Raw genomic sequence first — 14,643 nt, 5'->3', positions numbered from 1 at the left:
ATTACATTTAAAAAATATGTACATATATCATACATGAACACCTATAATATAATAATATTAAATTCTATAATACATAATATTTATTTTTAAATTGTACACTCATTTTTAAGTATTATTCATCCAAAACAACACTGACTGAAATTCGTATGTACAATAATAAAAAACCTGGGCTGCATTTTAGAATAGTAACTAGTTGCCACCTAAATGTCGAGGGGCCTAAATTTTATAAACATATTTTCTATAAGACTTAATAAGAGGTTTTTGTCATCCGCAGCTTACATTTTAGCATGCAAGCTCAAAATAGACCATCATCATCATAATTACTATCTTTTTTCCGTAGTTGTACCTACTTAGCCGACAGGCGCTTTAGAGATCACAAAGTATTCTTGAGCATATATTATGTTCTAATAATTGTTTATTTGTTTTTAAAAGAATCAGTATTTTTAAAATTATTTGTATTATGTTATACCAATATTAAGATAAGTATTCAAAGTTTTGCTTACATTTGAATGATTCTAATTTCTAAGAACTAAAATCAATTTTCAACAACCCAAATTTTAAATTATATTTAAACTAATTCAATTAAAAAGACATCTGTGTTGATTTGTTTAAATCGTTTTATTTAGTTAGTGATTCAAGACTTGAAATTAATTTGAATACATAAATAAATAAATGCACGATGTGAATTGTGACTTGTGAGCTAAACAAGATACAAGACACGTGCTGTGTCTTGTATATATAATCACATGTTACATGGGGTATTATGCTCGATCCAAGTACTTGACTTGGAAAAAGGACAACTTTATTTAGAGTAATATAAAAAGTTGTAATCTAGTATAAAACTTAACGTAGCACAAATATGATCGTATAATTAGTCATTTTATAGTTGATAAATGTTAGCAAAAAATAGCAAAAAATAAAAATGTGCCTAAGATTAATTAATGTTGTTATTATGTTTTACACGTCGACAAGATTCCTATTGCATATTAAAAGATTTTTATAAACTACTTATTGTTATGATTATTTATTGATTGCTAAATCATTGTGAATCATATTGTACTATTGTATTGATGGTTACTTCCAAGAGTACATCTTGATAATCTTGAACTTAAGGTCAGACAGAGGAAACATAACATGCTTGGATATTTTTAATAATTCAAAACCCGATTAGTACATATGAACAGTTAACACGCGCACACTGCGTTCAGTCGTTCGACGACCATTGATCATTATTCAACGAAGGTGCAAGTTAAATTTATATCGTTATGTTGTTTAAGTTCCAGTTACTAGCCGTAGGAATTTTAATATTCCTGAACGCTTTAAATGATTGTAAGTAATTTATTGAACAATTATACATTTATATATTTTTAAATAGTAATACGAAGTATGTATTAATACTCTCTTTGTATTTAATACGTATTTTGGCTACTGCAATAATATATAAAAATTAAATATGAAATAGATACCGTGTAACAGGCATCTCCCCCAAGTGAATTTTGGTGATATGTTTTATTATATAAACATAAAAATAATTCAAGTATAACTTTATTGTAAGCAAAATAGATATCAGATTACTCTAGAAATGATAAATTATTAATAAATCTATATTGATTTCATGTTATTTTTTTTAGTCATTACTTAGTTTGCTAATAATAAATAAGAACAAAAATAAATAAAATGTATTAAAAAAATACGTTGAAAATGTTAGTTTAATATGTTTTTGAATATTTTTTAAAATTAACATCATAAAGTTTTATCAAATATACACAATATAATTATTTTGATTAGACAGTTAATTTTAAATTAAATACATAGATTTTTGAGTAGGTATATAATATCTAAATGATAGGTATTTCTATGAAAAATGTGTAATATTTTTTTTATAATTTTTAAAGAACTCAAATATTATTTAAACGTTACATATAAAATAACATCTACATCGAAATACAGAGCTTAAAACCATAATATCTTTTACAAGATATTTTTGTTTGTCGATGACTTTGAAGTTGTTTATTTGTAAATATAAACAGTTTTAGATTCTGAATTCTGAGCTGAGCAATGAAACAATTATGACTACTTTTCTTGTGTACATAAACATACACGATGCATACTACAAAAAAAAAAAATGCTTTTATATTCAATTCAAAAATAATCGAAAAAAGAAAAAAATTGAACAAAACCAAGAATTTTTGGGCAAAATCAGTTTTTGACGAAACGATGTAATTATTAATTATTAAAAAACGAATAACCGATATTTGAAATTTTCACAAAATATTTTTACGAGCATTGGCTATATTATATGTTATCATTTAAAAAATATTTCAACTCATTTTGAGCTATTTGTAGATATTTGAATCAATTTTCAAAACCAAATGATTTTTTATAAGGATTTGAAGTACAAAATATGACAAAATTCATAAAAATCATGAACATTTGCAAAATATTTTATAGTTAAAAATATTTAATATGTTCGAACTCGAAAATTAAAATATCGAATACAAGGTTGTTCATTAGTGATTCATACTTTGATACCTGCGAAAAATCTAAAAAATAAATAAAAACAATTTTCGTGGAACTTAAAACTTTTACGGATTCCTATTATTATTTTTTAAACACAATGACATTTTCAAATGTAATTTTTTCGGAAAAATGTAATTAAAATTATCGTAAAACCAGCTACTAACAGTAAAATAAATCATTACTTTTATAGAATTATAATATATTTTGTAATATAGGCTTACAGACCGTCTTAGCTCAGAACTGTTTTTCGTACCTATGATTATAGAATGATTTATCATTTAAGTAAAATTTAACACATGCACTAAAGTGACTTACTCAATGACGATGGATTCACTTCAAAGTTGTTTTACCTACTTTCCCCTTTTTAAATTTATTTAGTTTACCATTTTTAATATCAAATATAGAGTTAATCAAGTCTTTTTAACAACATTTGTAATTTTTTTTTTTCATAATATATTATTAGGTTATAGATTATTTATTCCAAATAATTATGACAGTTATAAATTATGCATAATCATAAAGGATACAAAGTAAATACAACATGCAAATAATATTTTTAGTACAAACTACATTGTGGCTTGGTGAGACGCCCTTCCACGCTTAATCTTCGGCAACGCTCTGAGCGTTTTTACCAGCCGTCGTTGCTAGCACTCGGATGGGTGACCACTCGGGCTTTTTAGCAACATATCCTTGTCACACATACAAACGTGTTCCAACCAAACGCCCCCCCCCCCATACAGCACTAGGCTTATGATTTTAGTAATTGAAGCCTTAATCCAAATAAAAATAAAAACTACATTACTTTACTTATTTATTTATTAAGCTTCCATAATATTTTAACGTATTAATGTATAGAAAAAATGTTATGTTTATTTGAAAATTTAGACATATATAAATTAAATATCGATACCGTGACACGTTGTTTAATAATATGACAATTTTTATATTGAACTTAAAGTATTTTTTAATATTATTTATACATATTTAATTGATTGTTGACAGGTAATGGACAATTACCGGCTAATTCTGTAAATAAAATAACAGGAGCCGTTAAAAATGCAGTGACAAACGTTCACGATTCTTCCATAACGATAGCGCAAAATATTAAAGATGTATGCGAAAAGGTTGGTGATTGTGTTAGACAAAGTGGGACCAAAGTGGTAAACAAAACTGTTACGATAACAAAAGAATCACTACAAAATGGAGCCACCATGGTGAACAAAACTATCACAATTACCAAAGACACACTTAAAAAAATCCCATACAAATCTATCGAAGAAATAATAAAAAAAGCCAAATGTGTGATACCCAAGAATGCAGATAACATCGTTAGAGCTGCATTACTGCAGCAGTGTATTTCACCCAGTCTTGGTAAACAAATAAATCAAATGTTAAATAAATTATAGCTTTATAGTAGTTACTAAAGTTATGTTAACCAACTTAATTATCTTCCTATTGTTCTAAGAACTAGAATGACTGAATAAGTACCTATTTGATTTAGTAAGAAATATTTCATGCAAGTATTTAATATGCATAGTAACATGATCATACCTGTAATAATAAAGTACAATAAGCGGTAAAAAAAAACTACTTACTCTTACACACACACATATCGACTAAAATAATGTGTGCTGTGTGAGTGTCGAGTGGTTGCAATTGAATGTAATATTATGAAAACCGACCAAAATAAATTGTTCATATGTTCGCAATATTATAGGCAGGTACTTAATGCTGTAAAATTATCTGAAAATAATTTGAAAGATTTTTAATTTAAAACTATTTGTTTACATTCGATTATATTGAAATTTGGATACCATTTTATTAAGATATTATAATGTTAAAAAGTGTATAAATCAAAGTATTACTTATTTTTCTTCATGTTTATAAACAAAGAGTGGCTTATGCAGTTATTATCGTTTTTATTTACTATAATAATAACTTTTACCAAATTGTTAACTATGTTTATAAATACTCAGAATGACAATAGTACGGGATTTATTTATTAGGTTTTGGGAACGAATCTAGATGTTTTGATGAACTTGGTTGTTTTCCAATGGAACATCCTTGGACTTCAAATTTAAGACCTTTTCCACAACCTATGAAACCTGAAGAGGTAGAAGTACAAATTTACTCATATTCTAGGTACGTCGTGTTTTTAATATTTCAAATATTCATCAATAAGTTTATGCATGTACAAATATTTATTTTAGAAAACAAAATTCTCGATACACTGTACAATTATGGCCGAATATTTTACTTGAAGGATCAGACTTTGATCCCAATAGGCCATTCACTGTATTTATAGTACACGGATTTAATAGCGATGGAGAAAACCAATGGATGTCTAGTCTTAAAGATGCATATTTAAAACAAGTAGAAGATTATATTAATAAATAAGATCATTTTTAGGCAGTTGTAGTTTATATAAATTCTAATTCAGAACTTTTTTGTTAGCGTGATGCAAATATTTTCTTAGTTGATTGGGGAAAAGGATCAAAGCAATTTAATTATTTGCAAGTAGCTTCAAACACAAGGATTGTCGGCGCAGAATTAATTAGGTAATATCACAAAATTATATTTAAGAGATAAATTAGATTATTGTGTTTATATATTATCATACTCGTACAAGTGTACAACTCACAAATGTTGATTTTAAATTACAAAAGAAACACGTGCGTAAAACTAAACCTGTATAGGAAAATAATTAAAATATTCGATTGTGATTCATTATTGATTTCTGACTATGTTACATAGGTAGGTAGGTACTGTTTATTGTTTATTCTTAACATATTTTTTTAAACTGGTTTGATGATTAAATAAGGACTAAAGAATATTTATTTGTGAATACTACAACTGATAGTGTTTTAATAAAATATCATCCATATTAATGAAATTATTAATTTGTAACATTGTATAAACGCCGATGTGGTTTTATAAGCATATTATAACAACAGTATTGTAGTATGATAGTCAAATTAAAAATAATTTTCTTTTTAATATTTTAAAAATACAACATACATTTTTTTTTACTTTAAGGTTTGGAAAATATCTCATTGATAATTATCAACTAGACCCACTGAAAGTTCACCTAATGGGTCATAGTTTGGGTGCTCATATATCCTCATATTTTGGTAAAGGCATCCCCGGTTTCAGTCGAATAACAGCATTTGACCCAGCTCAACCAGGATTTGAAGGTTGTCCGAAAGAAGTACGATTAGATAAATCAGACGCTCATTTTGTTGACGTTATACATACAAGCTGTAGACCCACAGTTCCATTTTTAGGTTTTGGACTTATCACTCCCGTAGGTAATTATACGAGTTTTGTATGTTATCTGGATTTGGCGTATTAATAATTTAATTTTCAATTTGATAGGTCATGTGGACATTTATATGAATGGAGGTTTCATACAACCTGGATGTACTCTACCTCCAATAAATGAAGTAAAATTAACGAGTATTGCAGATTTAGCTGCTGTTCCTGCTGATGGTATGAAATCATTTTTTTTATTAACAATTTTCAATAAAATGTTTAACAGCCGAGGTAAATAAAATATCACAATTGAACATAAATCATTTTGTATAATTATGAAGTATGATAGCAAATTATTCTAGTACAAACTACAAATTAATTAAAAAATATAATTCAATATTTTATTTTATTAAATGCTACCATATTCAACACAAATTGTAAAAATAAACATACTTCAGACGATAATAAATATAATTTATAAAATTATAAAAATTTAGTGTGTGTAAAGTTTTTTTACATGAGTTAGTGAGAAAAATATGATAATAGTCGACTTTTGTAAAATATTTATGATAAAACTGACACATGAATTTTCAAGAATAATAATATATTATTTATGCAAATATGTGTAACTATTTATGTAAAATAAAGTACTATATAAAATAACCTAGTCATATAAGATATTTAATTAAATACTGAATAAAACAGAACATTAATGAAAATCCCAATTGTATAATTAAACAATCAAGTTTGATACATATAGCCACATAGGCAACCAAGATAGTTATAAGAAATAATTTGTTCAACATTTTACTGCTTATGTTTGGATATATCTTTTAATTTAATAAAATATAATTAATGCATTATTAAAAATCTATGCAGTTTAAGCACTCACTAGTCACTACTCTGTAGATGTGCAAATAATAAAGCAATTGGTTCAAAATAGCGAAAGTAATAATTATGAAGTAATAATCATTCTATCAGTGGATAAATAAAAAGTCCGATAAAAAGTATAAAGATTATGTAAAGAGAATTAAAATATTGCTTAATAATTATTATTACTCAAGTAACAGTGTACATATCTCTAAAAGCGTAAAGCCCATTCAATATATGAACATGTATTGCCCAATCATGTAATGCAATACTTATTGAAATATTAATATTCAACTATTCAATTTTTTAAAACATAACTTTAATATTACAATTAATAATTGTGATCCTAATTATAGTACATTATCTCTTTCGCTATTATATTTTATAATAATTAGTATAAAGTGTTTTTTTGTTTTTATTTTTTTTATACCTACACAAAAATAGTTAAATATGTAATTTAAAATAAATGTATCATGTATCACGTAAATTAAATATTTATCTTTCACAAGATTTGTGAAGTAGCCGTTATTTTAATCAAATTATTTATTAATATTATGTGGTATAATGATGTTTAGTACTAGGGACCTGGGTTGCTTGCTCACACGGAAGATCGTTTTCGTATTTCATAGAATCATTAGAAGACAATTGTACATTCTGGGCTCAGAAATTAACATTATTTTCTGCTATTACAAAGTAAATTATTTGACCTGTTTTTAACACATACAACCTAATTATTTTTAAAATTACATAATGTGTTGTGTATTTCACAGTGCTGCAAGTGTCGGCCAACTTCAGCCTCTTATGATGAATATCGACAAATGTAAATTTAATGAATGTGTACCATTAGGTTTAAATACTGATCTATATCCAGGTAGAGGTATTTTTTCTGCAGGGACTGCATTTTTTGAACCATATTGTAGTAAGTATAATTTTTATCTATGCACATTAATTCCATTGATTAAACCGAGTTTTTTGAAAACAAAATTCTTGTAGATTTAATTGTTTTTCATTCAGTTTAATACCTTTAAAAAATTGAAAAAATTATCGGCACATGATGTTTTATGAATGAGTGAATTATAATTATTTTTCAATATATAGACAATATAATTTATTAATCTATGTTCGATGTTTTTGATTATTTACTTATAGGGAGCAATTTAGAAACGGATCGGTTTATGCGGAAGGAATTTAAAAGGATGAAATGAAAACTTGAAATATATCATATAACACAGGTAGGTAAATAAGTCATATTTCACACGAATGAATAATCCGTATACTATACTTAATAATTGTATAATTTGATATAAAAATGATATAAGTTCCTACCCAAAATATGCCTTCGAAAAAAGTTGTCGGTGAATTAAAAACACATATTTTTAATCGTTTTTCATAAAGCAATAAATGCATATATTTGATAGGAATGTGTAAAATTAATTTTAGTTAATGACGAATAATTAATCATTTTTAAGCATTTACGGGTATTCATATTTTCCAATATTCGTAAGTCATAACTCATATGTTTTGTATCTTATGTATACTTCCATAGCAATACTAATAACAGTTGAATTTTTTACTTTAAAATCAAATCTAAAATATGGCAAAACCTATAAAGGAATATTGAAATAAGAATTTCAACAATTTTTTTTTTAAATGCACTATAACTTAAATTTTTAAAATATCATACAAATATTATTTGGTAGGATATCAGTAATCGCTATTAATAATTAAGACTTTTTACCATCATTTATATGATTGGAGGGTACCTATTTAACTTTAGTTTTAAAATCAATAACACGTACCTATACCCTCCAATTTAATAAAGTTTTTATATGAGAAAAACAATACAACTATAATTTATTAATATATTCGTATAATCTCATTATATCTAGTAACTGTTTAAGTAGTTTTAAATCTTTTTTAGTTTTCATTTTAAAAGAATTTTTCTGTCCAAGATGCATGATGTATACATATTTTATAATTAAAAGTGTCCTGACTCCTGTCTGACCGACTGATCAACGTACAGCCTAAACTATATGATAGCTATAAAATTTATATTTGGTCAGTATATTCGTACGGCTATGTACCTAATGGTGAGGATTTTCTCCAAAAAGAAAAGAAAGGATTTCCTAAAATTCTCATTTTACAGAGGTGCCCACAAGAGGGTTTTGATATTCACTACCGAAATTGAATTTTTTTCGTTCCCCTAATAAATGATTGCCACCGGTTACAGACTATAATAATTAGAATTAGAATTATTCTACCGAATGGAAGAAATTAGGAAATATTTTTCTCTATATATAAATGATTGCCGTTGGGGTTACATAAAATAAAATTGTTACACATTATGATTGGATAGTAATTGGTAAAATATTATAATCACATAATTGTTTTTTATGCTAGACGGGTAGTAAGAAAAAAAGTTGTTATTGCTATCCACCGATTTAAAATCAAATCTTTTCTTTTTTATGTATATTTTTAAGTTTTGAATATTATTAGTCATCACACCAAATATTTAATAACGAATTGAACAAAGTTCTATTATATAATAGTCGGCTTTTTTTACTGGCAACGAAGCGCACGGGGTCAGCTTGTGATATTTTCAGATATATTTAAAAATTACACTTCATAGAGGAAAGTAGAAGCATTTAATGATAACACATTATTTTAATACATACAATATGTAAATTATACATTTTTTTTTTAAAATATATATTTTGCTGGACATCACAATTCAGTAAATAATATATAATCCATGTGGTTTTTCTTATTAATTAATTTCCAATTTCATTATCTACACCATTTTCGTTAGAGTCGACGTGGGGGGTTTTCAGTAAGTATATTGAAGACAAGTTGAGATATTACGGGTTTTAAATGTGTATATTATTTTGGACGAAATTTTCATTGTTGTGATTTGGGGCAAATTGATTTACTAATTTGATTTTAAAGCCTTTATGAAGTTTCCAATTGGGTACATATCATGGGACAGAAAATATAATACGGAGAGTGATAGAAAATAATAAAAGATTGTAACGTATATGACTTTGGCCTTGCATAATCATAATTTAAATGTCATGGGTTCAATGTGGATTTGTATAGCTTGTTTTGTACGGTCTAATCTATCTCTGTACCAAATGTAATCGCAATCGGTTGAACGATTTAGGAATGCATAAAGGACAGACAGACATTTATTTATATATATATATATATGTAGATAGACATAATATAATACATAGGATTTATTTAGAATTTTAATTTTGACAAAGTGTACCTATACTTTTAAACTTGGATTTATGCGCCTGATTTTTTCTGTTGAATTTTTAAATATAAAATCGAATGTTTATTATAACTATCATTCAAAATGTACCTAAGTATATTATTCAATTTATGAAACATGTAATTATGACTTATAACAATGAACTTTAGAATTTCTTATTTATTTAATGCATATTGTATGAGATGAACGGAGATTAAGGAGAAAAGTTTTTGTTATACCTATACAAATGCATTATTGAAAAAAAAAAACGTGAAAAGAAAGTCGCTAAGTTAAAACCAATAAATAGATAAAAAAAAATCGAAAGAATGTGCTCTCCCTCTAAACACCAAAAAGGCGGTATCTTTTGACAACAAAATATATTTTTAATACCTACCTACATGTCTAATTCGCTTATTTGGCAAAAAAATCAATGAAGTTCATTATATTAAATGAACCTTCACCGTTCAAACAAAACGTTCTTAATTATATATATTCCTCCGTTTTTATACTAGTTTAATTTAACTCTTCGGAGATGAAACAAAATAAACAATAAATTTGAACATAAATATTATGAAACCTAGGAATTAATGCTTAAAAACATAAAAATTGTACACTTTTCAAAAAATCAATCGAAGTAATTAAAAAAAATAATGTAGCTATTAAGTAGGTAACTTGTTAACAATAAATTTATAATGTATATAATATTAATAATTCAAAATTATTTATAGATCTAATGAGTAGTTTTAGATTCTGAACATAGCTATAAAAGTATTGATTTTACGATGTGTTTATTATCTGTCTAACGTAAGCCTTAGGCCTCAGTTGCTCCAAAAATGCTTCAACAAACAACTTTGAAGGTGGTTTCAGGTAGAATATTGTACTTATAATGCGTTAAAAGTATAAATTTAAAATTCTTCATACAAAACAAAAAAAAAATAATAATTCTTAAAAGCGTATTACAAGGTCCTTTCATAAAATGGTCTTACAGAACAAAATTCTATAAATACCAAAATTTTATTTTATAGTCAGCATTTTCTTTTGTAGTCATCTGAAGTTTTAATTTTGAAGAAATTAGATATTAATTTATTAAAATAAATGATAAAATATCCTAAGAAAAAGAGACTGATCTATTCTCTTTGCTCAGATTCTGTTTTTGTAAGCAAATAATTTATCATTGAATTTAAATTTAACATATTATTCATTATAGCGAACTACTTTTGGGCGTTAGGTAGGTAGGTATGTACTCAAAATCCATTGCATATCAGAGCGAATTTTTCCGGTATTGTTTATGTATTTTTCAGAGTTTTTTTTTTACAACAATTTAAACTAATCAGATTGATCAGATACAAATATATTTTTTTTTATATAATTTGAAAATGTGTTGTTTTAAATAAAATATAAATTATTAACAAGCTGTTGGAAAATGTCTAACAAATATATTTACATTATGTTATAGGTAAAATTGGGTACGTTATCAGTGGCATATCATTATTTTATAGAAATCACTCAGTGTTGTATCCAATTTTCAACACAGTATAAACACAATTTTAAACATATGACCTGAGCAGTATATACAGCATCCATATGATACGGCGATAATACGGCGAAATATTTTCAAAGATGGAAACATATTAATGAAATTATTAGTATAATAATAACGTTTGATGTTAAAAACTATAAAATATATATACTAATGAACGTTTAAAACAACTAGATACTTACCTATAATTTGATATTATAATATTCTTATGTATAATTCAATCGAATTTCTGATTATTTTTATATGATGAAGATATCTTACCATATTTATTTCTTTTATATTATTCTAATTTATTTCACTAATTTTATTATTTATTATTTATGTATTTTTTAGTTAGTCTAAATAAAAAAAAAAATTACAATTAATTGTTATTATTTAGTTATCAAAGATACATGTATATTAATCTAATAGAATATATATATAAACAGGTAGGAAGCAGACAAAAGAGTAATATTTTGGGTATTCTTGTATGCACGATCACAAACATGGTAAGACAACCTTGTAAGTCGTAGCCCGCAGGTATTTTTATGGTTAAGCCCGTAGCTGTAGGTATTTAGCTCATTGATTATATCTCATGTGAATTATAATTTTAGTCATGCAATTTCATGCTAATTACGTGCTAATTATTGGTCAAATTATGAATAACTTAATTTTTCATTTGAGCCGAGATCAGCTGGAGAAAAGCTGCGTCCGCGCTGGAGAAAAGCTGCGTCAGTTCTGCCCATTGAGTTTTTAGTTTTGCGGGGAAATAAATATCATGCAAATTCTAATTTAGGTCTCACACATTTATGCTAATGAAGTGCTAAATATTTGTGCAAAAAAATTTAATTTTTAGAGTGGGCCAAGGTAGTGCTACGTACGTGCCAAATAACAATATACTACTTAGTACTTAGTAATGATTTCGTTTCAAGTAAAAATGTAAGCAAACAAATTATGAATCACCATTCATCAGTATTGAAGTACCTAGGTATCGTATAATTTTATCTTAATTTGATAACTAGATACGCAATTAAAAAACAATACGACAGTTTGACAATGTTTAATAATTATAATGTATATAATTAATGCAAGCTGCAATTTTACATATTATCACTCTTTTCCATTATTTACGATACTTTGTACAGTATGTATACACTTTAAACCATAAATTTGATGATTCAAGTCTCGAAAATAAAAATATGTTTCTTTAAAATAAATTCTGCCGCCATTTCCTGAGTCAAATTAAAGCTTTACTGATTCAATGTTATCTTGCTCCAATCCACCAGAGTGCACTAGACACTTCATAGAGCTTGAGGGGTGAGAGTGCTTTTGTCAAATCCTTTACACGTGCTCAACTACCGATAGTAGTATTCGGCATTGGTCCCAACACAGTGGTTTGACAGTGCGTTCGATTGCTATGAAGTTTATAACATGGTTACCTCCGTTTTTCTTTCCATGTGAGTATATTTGATTCTAAATAAAATTGCTTAGTTTGAAATTTGTTTTTAAAATTGTTGTATATTAAAATGATAGATATAAATGTTAATCATTCCCAAAAATTCATCGAATGAAATTGTAATTGTTAAATTATTTAATATGGTATTTAAATACATTTGTCTAACTTCATTAATTCTTGTTCTATTCTCAAGTGAATTTTCGATTCAAGTTTATTAGTTATATAATCTATTTAAAATATAAAATACTAGATGATAAATCGTTTTTTAATTGTGTATGCACAATAAAGACATTTTGTTGGAAAATGTATTTGAAACAAAAAACAAAAAATTGTTCATTATTAAATACAAAATGAAAAATAAAATTGTACAAAAAAGTGGTGGTAACTAACATCAAAAAAGTACAGAAATATACTGTATTGCTATATACAATTGTAATTGATAATATGCAGATAAATTATTTATATTCTGCAGTAATAGGTATAAATTTAACACCTACTATTAAAAATTATTTTATATATAGAATTTACAAACTAGAAACTGATATATTGTGTATACCTACGTAGAAATTAAAACTAATCTATTAGTTAGTTTAAAATTTATATTTCATAAAAAACAAAAGTAACAAACTGATTAAAATTAAAAATACAAAGTATTGGCACAATATTAATTAAAACACAAAATATAATTTATAAAATGTGAAATATAAATTTCAATTAAATATTTTTAAAATGCATACTTATTTTGAACAAACCCGGATTATATAATGAATATAAGATGTTTCTTATATGTTTGGTCAATCTATAATACATTTAATAAACATTATAATTTAAACTTGTGGATTTTAAATTACATTCAGTTTTGAGTAATTCATGATGATCTTTAGATTTAATTTACAAAAATAAATTCAAAATACTTGATTCCACTATTTTTTAAATGATTGATTTGGTTCAATCATAAATAAATAAATCTAGTTCGCAGATAAGTATAAATAACACATCATAAGAAGTATGGCGAATAAATTATTATTCAAAAAGCAAATAATCACTCAAAATATCATTCTCTCATTTCTTTATCTCAATATGAATACAAGTTGATTGTGTGACTAATGAACCAGTCGTCAAGCCCTTTATTACGATTTACAAAAAGCACACAAAAACAAAAATAATAATACATAGTAAGTATCATATATTAACATATTTGAATAAGCAATGATACTATAAAGTATTAAACTATAGTTATTATGACGAGTATTTTAGAAAGATTCGTTGAAAAGATGTTTTTTATTATAGAATAATTTTAATTACAAAATATTTTCGAAAAAAGGAGTAATGGTAGGTACCACGCAATTGTAAGACAGTAATAAATATTTCTTAATAATCTGCTTTACATATTTCAGTAATTTACATTGCATGATATATTTATTGATTTTTATAAATCGGCTTAAACTCTAAATATTTTAATCTTAATTATTATATTATCGAATTATTTATTCAGTCTTATAAAACGAACCAATTTAATTGGAACAAAATATAATAGGTGCATACAACTTTTAATTAAACGTATAATGCAATTATTTTTTTATTTAAATACTCAGCATTCAAACGGATTGGTATATTACCTATGTATTTATACATTTTAAATAATTTAAAACACTAACTTTAAGTCCTTAATTAATAGGTATTTAAATATCAAATAATTTGCTCTGATATAATTATTGTGCTTTTAAAATAATATTTCGCTTATTTAATATAATAATAATATAATATAATTAC

General features: G+C 25.5%; 2 protein-coding genes across 2 annotated transcripts in view; both read left to right on the top strand.

The window, feature by feature from the left end:
• The first annotated feature begins 1,161 nt into the window (after positions 1-1,161).
• LOC111031219 (inactive pancreatic lipase-related protein 1-like) lies at positions 1,162-11,449 on the top strand. The gene is made up of 11 exons (XM_022311075.1): positions 1,162-1,329; positions 3,523-3,891; positions 4,527-4,662; positions 4,731-4,893; positions 4,975-5,078; positions 5,557-5,828; positions 5,896-6,009; positions 7,218-7,335; positions 7,413-7,561; positions 7,792-7,874; positions 11,352-11,449. Exons 1-10 carry the CDS (start codon positions 1,266-1,268, stop codon positions 7,845-7,847), a joined length of 1,545 nt encoding a protein of 514 aa, XP_022166767.1. The 5' UTR covers positions 1,162-1,265; the 3' UTR covers positions 7,848-7,874; positions 11,352-11,449.
• Positions 11,450-12,796: 1,347 nt separating this feature from the next.
• LOC111031243 overlaps positions 12,797-14,643 on the top strand; it is a 41,627-nt gene continuing 39,780 nt past the window's right edge. The window contains exon 1 of the mRNA XM_022311115.1: positions 12,797-12,871. Coding sequence (XP_022166807.1) covers positions 12,832-12,871 — 40 coding nt within the window. The 5' untranslated portion in view covers positions 12,797-12,831. The remainder of the gene's footprint in view (positions 12,872-14,643) is intronic.

The sequence above is a fragment of the Myzus persicae genome, unplaced genomic scaffold (genome assembly GCF_001856785.1).
Source record: "Myzus persicae strain clone G006 unplaced genomic scaffold, MPER_G0061.0, whole genome shotgun sequence".
Lineage (NCBI taxonomy): Eukaryota > Metazoa > Arthropoda > Insecta > Hemiptera > Aphididae > Myzus > Myzus persicae.
This window is presented reverse-complemented; position numbering and strand designations above follow the sequence as displayed.